Raw genomic sequence first — 12,432 nt, 5'->3', positions numbered from 1 at the left:
TCTAGGTATAGACGATTTTCCTCAGCTGGTTTGTTCAGTAAAAACTAGGTGGCGCCACCACACCGTGGCCGTCCCCCTACCCTGGCAGTCTCCATGGCCACTTCATGGCCATCCCCATTCCGTGGCCTTTGGCAGCACTGCTCAATATGTCTCCATCCGCGTCGCGTCGTCTGCTCGGCGTTCCCATAGCGTCTGCGCGCAAACGAGTAAAAACGAGCAGACCGCAGCGCCGGAAAAGTAAACACGGTGGCACCTGTGGATGCAGTTTCCTTCCGCCTCAAATTTATCACGTCGTCGTCCTGCGCTGTGAGGCCCGTAAGTTTAAAACCTATGCATTTATTTGCTTTATATTCGCGTCCTGAAGCTTCGAGAGCAATGTACTCGTCGGCATTTTGCAATGCTTCCAAGATTCATTCTCATATTGTCGGAGACAAGGCTTAGCAGGCACGGCTAAATAAACACAGCTGATCGCAATATTAAAGACAAAGCATACCTGACGCTTTTTCTCCAGCGTGAGCTGACACAAAGTGATGGCCGATTTTGCCATTTATTTATTGCTGTGAGCACAGTGGGCGAGTAGCAAGCGCGAGTTCGCATCGAAGCAGGCTGTCACGTCTGCATGGGCGCTGCCATGTTGGCATGTAACCCCAGCTACTGGCGATTGCTAATACAACAATTAAAGGCATACACCATAAATACGAAGTAGATTAAACATATCGCTTATCATTGTGGCGTGGCACGTACCAAACAAACGCAGATGTCTCAACAATTTCAACTTTGAGGCAATTACATGTAGAACTATGTTTTGCTGCGCAAGCATGTGACTTGCTTAACCCTGCTGCAACCAGCTTGTGTGGTACGGCCAGGGTACAGCACGGCCGCTTCGCTGGCCCAATGCGTTGGCTGGGGAAAATGGCTGGGGGAAGGCCAGTTACGATCACATGATCAAACATGGCAGCGCCCGTGCGCCGCTGCGGAAAATCGTCTATAACCAGTGAAAAATTTTAAGATTATTAGGAGTAAAGGAGCGGGTACCTTAGCAGCCAGGAACAGCATGTTGGTGTCTGGGTCAAAGAGGGGTATGTAAACACTAGAAAAGGAAGAAAGTCAGATGCACTATGAATGTAAGCTCTAGCAATGTGCCATTGAAAAGCAACTACATGCCCATGCTGCCAGCACAAATAAAATTACAGGTGTCCCAAAGTAACTTGAAGGCTAAACCAAAATCTATGTTGCACTCTGCAGTCAATCAACTTCAACCACAGAGTGCCACATGATGGCCTGCATGCATTTATTGGAATGATCTTTGCAGGGTTGCTATTATTACTGACCAGAATCTTCAAAAGTAGCACAACAGAAGCTTGTCCTAGCATGAGCCACCAGTACTAATATCTATGCTACCTGCATGCAGTGCCTCAGACGAGGACAAGCATTAGCAAAGGAACTTTTGTTGTTGTAGATTTAGGGGAGCACACACAGGAGCCATCTCAATGTTACATAAGGACGGTCATAGCTGTTACTCCAGTGTTCAAGGGTGTAAGGGTAATGCGATGTCATGCCTTAGCTTGCTCTCAAATGCTGGGATAACATGTTATCCTTGTTGATCCTTGGGTGGACTTGATAGCGATTCCTCGCCTCAACACCAACAATCAATGAATCCGATTCCAATTTGGCATTTCGGTAGCAGCTTGAATTTAAAGGATAACCACTCGACTTGCTCAGAGTACAGAAACTGGTGCGGACACCCATAATGTAATTGCTGTGTGTGTGAGCACAAGCATGTGCACAAGCTCCACCCTCACACTACTACCAGCATCCACGCACACGGACATGACCTCTTTTCAAGCACACTGCACAACAGTAAACTGCTTAGTGCCACTGCATGAATCCGATTCCAATTTGGCATTTGGGTAGCAGCTTGAATTTAAAAGATCCCCACTCGACTTGCTCAGAGTACAGAAAGTGGTGCGGACGCCCATAATGTATAACTCACAACAAAGTTTTTCCATATTTCAGTCTGTTTATTTAACTACAAGAACTGCTGTACACAGTGTCAATGGGAACAAGCGCATCTGATCCAAACACCGCTCTTGATTTAGGATGGCTATTGGCCAATAAGGATGCTATGTCTCTTGCGACGCAGAAAAGCAAATCCATGACGTCAGCCGGCAGACGCCCTGCCCACCGACGAGAGTGAGAACCGGCCTCTGTTTGAAAAGAGGGCGCCTGAGAAAACAGCAACTTCGCGCTCCGCTTGTAGCCTTTACGCGGCGCGCACGACTGCAATATTTGGCTGAGCAGTTCATAGCCGTGTCAGTTTTCCGCAGGATGTGTTTTTTCAACAAGCCCAAGGGGTGTTTCATGATCCCTTTAAGTCCTTGAATCTAAACCAACCCTAAAGTTTGATACACAGGTATTTGATAAAGGCTATCGGCCCAGGTTCAAGTAAATACGGTATACTAGATGTTGCATCGTATATTCCAGTGTCATTGCTGGTGCTCATGTAAATTCAAGAATTAACTCAACTGCATTGTTGCATGCGATCTGATAAGAACTTTCTAAAACAATCGTGAAAGTTCTTGCAGTACATTTTGGGGTGGCCATAATGTACTATAAGAACAGTGGTAACACGTTTTTGTGCGATATTCCTTGTCCCATGGAAATAAAGAAATAAGCGCATGTAGCAATATTTTTGTCATACAGGAGAGAGTGGCCATAATTTACGCCAGTGGCCTTCGTGAATCATCTGAAAAAGCCAGAATTGCCATTTATCAGAGGTTCCAAAAGTGAGTCCATGTTTGCAGACAGAAGTTGTGAATGTGGACCACTTCGTGCGCCATTTATAGACATAAGTAGCAAGTGTAGAAGGCTTCTTTATTGGCAGCACAGCTTTATTTCCAGTTCCTTAGTCCTACATACACTGTGTGAGAAGAACAACACTGTGTTTTTTGTACAAGTTTTCATTTTGTTGTCTTTCTTTCTTTTTGCGACATGATGTTTCACAAATGACGAGGTCACAGCGATGAACGTGATGCTTGTCCATCTGACGGACAATGGCTAAGAATCGAGCAAAGACAAAGATTCTTCGATATATGAAGGAGCCAAAAGGCTCACCCCTCTTCACAGCAAAAGAAGAAACACAGTTGCTGAAAGGAGGATGTCGTGTGCACATACGGAAATTCAGTCATGTCTGACCGGACTAAATTTTTCCCCAACGCCCTTACAAAAATGAGATGGACAAAACTTGTGTCACAGCAAGTCATAAGAAAAACCTTGCTGCCCATTCATCTCATCCCCTAATACAAAAAGGTGCTACTGACCCCATGGCACTGTCACCCGACCAACTGGTGCAGGGAATGTCGAACCTGCGGACATCTCGAAGGCACACCTCACGCTCCCTCGCCTACAGCCAAGAGAACACAATGTTGAAAAAGGTGTTGAACAGCGCTGCATGTGGTACCAGGCATGTCATCTTGGCGTCAGAGACAGCAGTAAACCAACTTGCAAAACCCCAACAAGAAATCAAGTTTAACCTCGTACTATCAGCATAAATTCGAATGCAAACAATCCTGAAATTGACGTGTGGTTCCATTTTTAGGTTTGCCTGCACATGTAATACAGTGAACTCTCATTTGAGTGAACTTCAAGGGACCCAAAGAAATAGTTCACTTAAATGAAAGTACAATAAAGCGAATATTCACTATAATACGGAACAGCATCGGGCACAGCAGATGTCAAGTCAAAAGTGTAAAATGAAATTTATTTTTAAAAGAATACTGTAATTTTCATTTGGGCTGGCATCCTTAAAGTGCAAGAAGAGACAAAGCTGTCCGGATAGCACATTTCTGTGCACTGCCTCTGGCACATCGAGTCTCGCAACTTTTGTGCATATATCCTACAGCCTCGGCTATACAGAATTTAAACCTGCCTCAGCCATTACAACTTCACCGCACCACTCTTCTTCTTTTGGTTCAGGACAAACACTGGAAACAATTTCCAAACCTGATAGTTCTACGCAGGTACCAAAGCGCATGTGGCTCATTCTCATTGACCGTTTTGCCTCGGCGGTGCTGCATGCACAAGCGATGTTGCACCGTCGCCCTGGATGGGCAATTTGGGGGCGGCTCGCATCGGCTATGCCAGTGCTGCAGAGCGCAAGACTTCATTGAATTGATCTCAAAAAATGAGCCCGGGTCCGAAGAAAAAGTTCATTCAACTGAAATATTCGCTATTCAGAAATTCATTTAACTGAAAGATTTTCATAGAATGCATAGGAAAACTGCCGGGGATTTTCTAAAAGCTGGTTATTCTGAAATATTCGTTAAACCGGCGTTTGTACAAGTGAGAGTTCACTGTAGTGGCCTATTTTAGTTAGGCATCCTGATCCATTTCTTTCTGTTAGCATTTTCATTTATTGCATTGATTCAAATATAAGGCAAGGCTTCTTTCCGAAATGCCAAGCATCGCAAAGTATTTGTTCCCTTACTGAGGCAATAGCAGATTCAAAATCGCCTGGTCAATTCCACGAAAGATAAAAACACGTCATATACTTGATGTCTCCGATTTTCTTGATAGTTATGTATTTATGCCCATATGACCGAATAGCACAAAGTCACAATTTGTTGTCAAATAAAGAATATTTCGAACAAAGGAAAAAATCGACAAGCGTCGCCGGGTGACGACAGCTGTTCTACGAAGAGGGCGCTTTCGTAAATTAGCGACCGTGCCAACAGCCACGCAGGCTAAATATTATGAATAACTTTCTTCGTAGCACAAATAGAAGTGAAGTAGAAATAGCTGATATGATATCCCCGAATCCTGAGCAACTTAGGTTTTTTTTTTTAATTCTCGAAAAGCGCTGCGTTTTTGAAACTCTGTCGATTTTGGGACGCAATTGCTGCTTTTTTGAGCATTTTAACTTGTTAATATTTACAGCACAGCTAGGCCTACATGTGAATAATAAGCCTCTGCATTTGTATTTGTCTAGTAACTTTTTAAGTAATGAATTTTGTTTCTCAAAACAAAAAAAAACTCTGGGTCAATTAAAAGATGTATATTTTAAAAAAAACCCTATCCCAATCTCGATCAAACTTATTCAGATGGTTCTGAGAGGACGGCAGAATGATATTCTAGAAAAAACATGTTGCATCATATTTATCACAACAAAATTACAAATTTTCAGTCTGTGTTTTCAGAATTGTCGCTACTGAGTAAAGGAATCTCTTGTTACAAGAAAATACAATAACACGCTTTTTTTCCTTCTCTGAGGTTTGCAAAATAACAATAATGAGGCATTTTCGGTGAGTGGAACGTGTTTTGCAAAGAAAATGACCGTTTGAATGAAGTGCCTTGGACATCAGTGCAGTCCTGGTCGTAGGTCGGCAAAAAGTGTGAAGCTCACTCAGACTCACTCACGAAATATATTTTGCCTTTAGGGTTCACTCGCACTCAGACTCACCAAAGTGTTCCTCATCTGCACTCACTCAGACTCACTGAATCTTTTCTCAACCGGACTCACTCGGACTCAAACTGACCAAAATATTGTTCACTCGGACTCACTCAGACTCACGGCTTAATCTGAGTCTGAGTGAGTCGACTCATGAGTCCATTAGCGTATAATTAACTTTTTCAACCATAGTGTCACGGCTCTTTAACATCAATATCATATAACTGGTGCTCTACTTGGAGCGTTTTCATCTCGTACCTTCAATTCGAGTTCTCAATGGTTACAACCCAGTAAAGACATTTTTATTGAAAGAGATGACTCACACGAGATATTTTTATCAAGAACTTCCCGCGAAAGATATGGCCGGAGAGAGGTCAAACCCCCCTCACCCCGCACCCCTCTGTAACTCACGCCTCTGACCAATAAATAGTAAGGTGGCGAATGAATGCTAGTGCTTTAAAGTATGTGTGAGTAGACGCGAGTATAAACGTGAGTCGTCATAAGGCTGATAGTATTGCTGAAGTTGAGTAGATAGGACCATAGGTCAGCAAAAATATGTGGAGATCACTCAAACTCACTCATGAAATATATTTTGCCTTTAGGGCTCACTAGCACTCAGACTCACCAAAATTTTCCTCATCCGGACTCACTCAGACTCAGATTCACTGAATTTTTTCTCAACCGGACTCACTCGAACTCAGAATCACAAAATTATTAGTCAGCCTGACTCACTCAGACTCAGACTCACAGCTCAATCTGAGTCTGAGTGAGTCGACTCATGAGTGAGTTTGCCGACCTATGGTTCTGGTAGACGGGCAGCATGCATCATTTCATCCTTCTGTATTTTTTCTTCAGAAAACATGCTACACTACAACCTCATTATAACAAAGTCACATCTGCCACGAAAATAACTTTGTTATATCTGAAAATTCGTTATAAACGTTTCTTGTTAACACTGTGTTATGACAAGACTATTCTTCATTTACATCGTTGTAACCGATAATTCGTTATATCCATGTTCGTTATATCGAGGTTTGAGTGTAATATAAAACCGATAAAGCTTCCCAAAAAACCGTGTAGATGAGTCTTAGTTTCTGACACTGTTATAAATTAAGAAGTCACAAATGACGACAGTGCTGACCGGCGAGCACCACTGTGCAACCTGACGACCCCCGCCACACGTGCTTTGCCACTCTGGGATGTAGATTGCGCAGGTTACGCGATACATTTTACCTCGCCCGTGGTTGTCTCTCTGCATGAGTGGCCCACACCTAAGTGCAAACAGAGTAGCGTGCACTGCGTGGGCAGGCACGACACAACAAACAAGAACTTTCTTCTCTTCTCGACGCCCCTTTTTCACGAAATGAATTTTGTGCCACAGTCAAGTGTACCTAAGCAATGTAAGCACCAACTCGCCCAAAAGGAAGTTGTTTTGGAAGAACACTGAGCCGATCTTGCGAGATCGAGTGCTTCCGGAGATAAAAAAGGAAGCAGTGGAAACTCACTACCCCTGTAAAAGACATCCGGTCACGGCCAATGCAGACCAGATGCGATTCAAACAAAACGTATTTTGTCCGTGGTCAGAACTACTGCCAACGAGCTTCCTGTAATCGACCAGTTTTAAGCTCTGTTAATCGCATATGGTTTGAAAATATACAATTTGGACCAACAAAACCAAACCTCTGGGGGACTGGTTTCTAGAAGTTCGCTTCCTTTCCTGAAGAGACCTTGGCTCTTATACCAACTTTTCAATTCTGGCACAGCGGGACATAATAAGAGACGCACAGAGACAATGCATTCATTAGCCCCCAGCGCCCAAGATATAAATTCCGTTCCAAGCAAGCAGATGAAAGAAAAGGAGGGCACGCCCTTTGGACTGAGGGACACAGACGCGAACTGCTCAAAGGCATTTCATTCAAAATGTCCTCTCTTAACAGAACACTTTCCACTCATCAAAAATGCATCATTACAGTTACTTCACACACCTCGGATAAGAAAAGAAGCGTGTTATTGTATTTTCTTGTAACAACAGATGTCCTTTACGCAGTAACAACAACGCTCTGAAAACACAATGTTTGAACCTGTAATTTTGTTCTGATAAATATGATGCCACGTTTCTCTAGAATATCATTCTGCAGTCCTCTGAGAACAATCCGAATAATTTTTGCTTGGAGTGAGAAGGGCTTTTTTTTATATAAATCTTTTAATTGACCAACAGTCTTGCTTTTTGACGTTTTGAGCAACAAAATGTATTCCTTTAAAAATAATTAGACAAATACAAATGCAGGGGCTTATTACTCACAAAAAGGCCTATCCATGCTGTAAATATGAACAAGCCAAGGCATTCACAGAAGCAGCAATTGTGTCCCGAAATGGACTGAATTCAAAAACACAGAGTTTTTCGAGAATTTTTAAGAAAAGATAAGTTGCTCAGAATTCAAGAATATTATATGAGCTATTTCTCGTTTACTTCTATTTGTACTACCAAGGAAGATGTTCGTAATGTTTAGCTTGCATGGCTGTTAGCATGGTCGCAAATTTACCAAAACGCACTCTCTGTAAGATATATCGTCACCCGGTGACGCTTGTCGATTTTTCTTTGTTTGAAAAATTTATTTGAAAACAAATAGTCATTTCGTGCTATTCGGTTATACGAGCATAATACACAAAATTATCAGAAAAAATCGGAGACATCAAGTATACGAAGTGTTTTTTTATTTTTCATGGAATCGACCATTTACTATATAAAATTAATCGTCCACTTAACCAATATACCTTAATAACACAATAACCGAAGATGTTCTCTATGCATTTGTCAATCGTGCTAAGGTAAAGATCACTAAGAAGAGGGGCAACCTTAAAACCTATGCAAATTCCCGACTTCTCTGTAGAAATGCCTTTTCTACACCGAAGCAACACTGACCTTAAATACATGGAAGAAATTTCAAGAAAATCCCCGGCTGAAATGCGTATCTGCATATGAAAAAATTATTCCTGCACTTGCTCATTAATACAATCTCAAACACAATTTAAGAACCTGTCATGAGACAAAGCATAGTAAAAGTCTTCTATACATCGATAGTGAAAGCAGCACGATCAGTGGGAACGACCTCATCAAGGTTATGCCTTGATAAGAGGTCAACGGTGCGTTGCCTTCACTACTCATGGCTAGAGTTTTACAGTCTGAAAATTCTTTTTAATCGCAGAGACAGCTTTTTATGAAAACATGATCTCAGGCATAACTACAAGGTAACCTTCTTCGATTGAAACTATGGGCCTAAGTTTTAAGGCGAAAGCCTTTAATGTCTCTGAAGTGTTTAGCGCAGAATTATGAAGACGGGACAAGAAGGGAGAACACATACACAGGCGCTAACTTTCAACAAATGATTTATTTGAATCCGGATCACACATATTTATACACTTGAGAAAAAATCACGCATGCGCAGGTACAGCACTGTCGAGGAACACCAGTTCTTTGTTAGTCAGCGACAGTGACGGGGTGCTAACACAATCTTCATCAAGTCTATGAATAGTTGCCGATTCGATGATTAAACGAGTTGTTTCGTCAAGGTGCCTACGGACAATGAAACATTTATCAAAAAGCGGAACGCAACCACACGTGCTGCAGTTTGTGGCTAACCAGCCATCCCTGCCTTTCCTGACATTGTTGCAGTGCTTCCTGAGCCTGTCGTTAAGGGGGGACATGGTGTGTGGAGATATTTTCTGTATCTTATGTCCAAACCTGATGAAATTAAATAGACTTGTTTGGTTTTTCATGCTGATTTCAAATATACAATAATTTTTCTTGTAAGCAAACTGGTTTACGAGATACACATAGCTGCCTCTCTATTGTTTCCGGAGACAATAGGAAAAAAGCCGTTCGGCAGAAAGTGAATATTATCAGATAGCTAGATACTACTATATGCAATAAGTGCAACGCTGCAAACAGTTTTCAGATCGGATCATAACTAGTCATTCTGCAGATGATCGAAATTCAATGTTTGTACCATGACTACCGTAAAGAAAAAACAAAATCAATTTTAAGAAATCTATGAGCAGAAAATTAGAATTCTGCTCTCAGCACTTTGTGATACACAGCTTGGGCTTTATGTTAAAAAAGTAATTACAGCTGTAGCTGTTCTATATCATGAGGTATCACTCCGACAAGCTAAATAAATGACCCAAAAACATTTAATGTTCAGCTCGTACTCGTTGCACAGATCTAAACTGCAGATGAAATACTGATCTTATAAGACTTCTCTTAGGCTTTACATGCGAAATAATAGCTGTAGAAGTTAATAATATAATTAAAAAAATACTTTTTTCTTTGACGATTTTTGGTCTCCACAAGCCATGTCCCCCCTTAAGACAACGCCCCGTCTGTCCTACATAATGCTTACCACACGATAAGGGGATCTGGTAAAAAACACCTTCCTTGCAGGGCACGCAACGTGCCTTGTGGTTCTTACTGCAGCCAAGCCTTCCTTGAGCAACTGGGTTGCTGCTTTTGCAAAGTTTAGCCAACTTATTTGAGGCCGTGAACACGACGCCAACGTTTGCACGAGCACCCACCTTTTTTAGGTTGTGGGATATGCTGTGTAGATACGGTATAGCGACAAACTTGTTTCGGCCGTCAGAATTAGCTGTTATTCCGGCCTGACGATTGGAAGGCAGTTTTTTGAGCAAGCATTCTGCAACCGATACAACAAGGTGATCGGGATAACCTGCTTGCGTGAGGCGAGTTCTCTGGCAGTGAAGGCTCGTCTCCAAAAGATGAGAACAAGATTTCTTTAGAGCGTTATCGAGGCAGTGCCGGATAATGGACCTTTTTACCAGTTTTGAGTGGGAGGAGCGGAAAGGCAACAACGACTTGCTCCCCCTAGGTTCGTAAGACCAGCACGTGTGATTTTCGTGGAAATGAAATCGTACATCGAGGAACCTTATTGTACAATCCTCGCCCGGAAATTCGTGAGTGAGCACAAGCGGCTGTAGGCAATCACGTGCCAGTGTTAATATGTTAGTGGCTTGAGATTCGAAGGAACCTTTGTATGTGTTCTCCCTTCTTGTCCCGTCTTCATAATTCTGCGCTAAACACTTCAGATATGTTGTACCAACAAGGCCAGAAGTCAGCCCTTGCTAAATTCATTTCTAGTACAAATGGCCCCTTTCTATTTGTTCATCCGGATCCTAACGCCATCATCACGCTTATGGCCGCTGCTACGTGCAGGGCCTGCTCTTATTCTTTCTGCATCCGCAACGGGTTGCTTCCTGAGGACGTGCGACTGCTCTTCTGCAGTTTTCTCCCTTCGACGGGACATGGCAAAAGGATTACCAGGATTCTGAAATCTGATTGCTACAGACAAGCTCGAGTGTATCGACAGCTTCACAGCTCTTCGACAGCTTCGGATTCATCTCCGCTTCGCTGAACAGGTCACGGAGTGCACCTGGAGCGGCATGCTCTTCGTGCTGCGGGCGCGGTTGGCTCCGAAGCTACCGAAAGACAGCAGTGCCATCCACATGGTTGAACCTTTGGATATCCCAGGTGACGTCCGGCGTGTACTTTCCCTGGGACCCAAGTTCGCAGTGGAACCTTGGCAATCCGCTCCTGAACTGCTTGCACATGTGCGTCGTGCGTCCCGTTAGGCTGTTGATTCAGAAGAAGCGCGTTGCATCTCTGAAGGAGTTGACGTCCTGAACAGATGTAAGCAAGCATCCTCAAAAATTCCTGTTAAACATGTTGTTTCCCATCTTAAAGAAAATTCGTTGTGTATTGGCCGTGGATAAGGAAGGGGGGTTTGCTGTGATGTCACATAGTGTTTTCCTTTCGAAAGCAAGCAAAGCGGGTTCTGCTTTCCTTGTTGTGCTGCAGATGACGAGACGAGGACGGTAGACGAGGACCATGAACGACCACCAACTAGCCCAATTCATCGCTCTTCTAAACGGGTTCTGCTGTTTTTGAGTGTCGGGCCGATGTGCGCATGTCAAACATGAAGAACAGAGCAAAGGACCTTTGTGAGAAGCTTCATCTAGATAAAGTGCTGGCGAAAATTGTGAAATGCAAAAAAGAATGTCTCGAGGTTTTCTTCAGCGCCAAAACGCATAAGCCAGAAACTCCCCTTAGGGTGATTGTCTCCGAAACAGACACGTGGCAGAAGGCCTTGGCTCTCTTCCTACAAGAGAAGCTCGAACGTCTTGGAGGTGGATGACCCATTCTTAGTGAAAAGGTCCCAGGATGTTTTGGACTTTATATCCTTGCACTCCAACGAAGGCCTTTCTGCCATCTCTGTAGATGTTAAGGACCTCTTTTACTCTCTGCCTCGTGATGGGTTACTGAAATGCATCAAGGATGCCCTTTTGCAGCTTGGCTGGATAGATTTCAAGGATGCATCAGGTATCTCAACCAGGCATTTTTTAGATCTTTTAGCCTTGTACCTCAACTCCACTTACATTCAATGGGATGGGAAACTTTTTATTCAGAAGCAAGGCATTTGCATTGGATCTTGTATTGCGCCTGTCCTTAGCAATTTGTTTTTAGCCAGTCTTATCAGAGTCCTCTTGACGTGTTTTACGGGCACAAATGTTCTTAAATGCTTCAGGTATGTGGATGACTATCTGTTCTTCATCAAATCTGACAAAGGTTCCTTCGAATCTCAAGCCACTAACATATTAACACTGGCACGTGATTGCCTACAGCCGCTTGTGCTCACTCACGAACTTCCGGGCGAGGATTGTACAATAAGGTTCCTCGATGTACGATTTCATTTCCACGAAAATCACACGTGCTGGTCTTACAAACCTAGGGAGAGCAAGTCGTCGTTGCCTTTCCACTCCTCCCACTCAAAACTGGTAAAAAGGTCCATTATCCGGCACTGCCTCGATAACGCTCTAAAGAAATCTTGTTCTCATCTTTTGGAGACGAGCCTTCACTGCCAGAGAACTCGCCTCACGCAAGCAGGTTATCCCGATCACCTTGTTGTATCGGTTGC

General features: G+C 43.2%; 1 protein-coding gene across 1 annotated transcript in view; it reads right to left on the bottom strand.

The window, feature by feature from the left end:
- The window catches only part of LOC119382415 (coronin-7), a 231,134-nt gene that overhangs the window by 166,149 nt on the left and 52,553 nt on the right, over positions 1-12,432 (bottom strand). The window contains exons 9-10 of the mRNA XM_037650110.2: positions 3,321-3,403; positions 1,036-1,090 (exon numbers count right to left, since the gene is read on the bottom strand). Of these exons, the coding sequence (XP_037506038.1) occupies positions 1,036-1,090; positions 3,321-3,403 (138 nt within the window). The remainder of the gene's footprint in view (positions 1-1,035; positions 1,091-3,320; positions 3,404-12,432) is intronic.

The sequence above is a fragment of the Rhipicephalus sanguineus genome, chromosome 2 (assembly GCF_013339695.2).
Source record: "Rhipicephalus sanguineus isolate Rsan-2018 chromosome 2, BIME_Rsan_1.4, whole genome shotgun sequence".
NCBI classification, from domain to species: Eukaryota; Metazoa; Arthropoda; class Arachnida; order Ixodida; family Ixodidae; genus Rhipicephalus; species Rhipicephalus sanguineus.
Note: the sequence above shows the minus strand (reverse complement) of the source record. Positions and strands in the feature narration are given on the sequence as shown.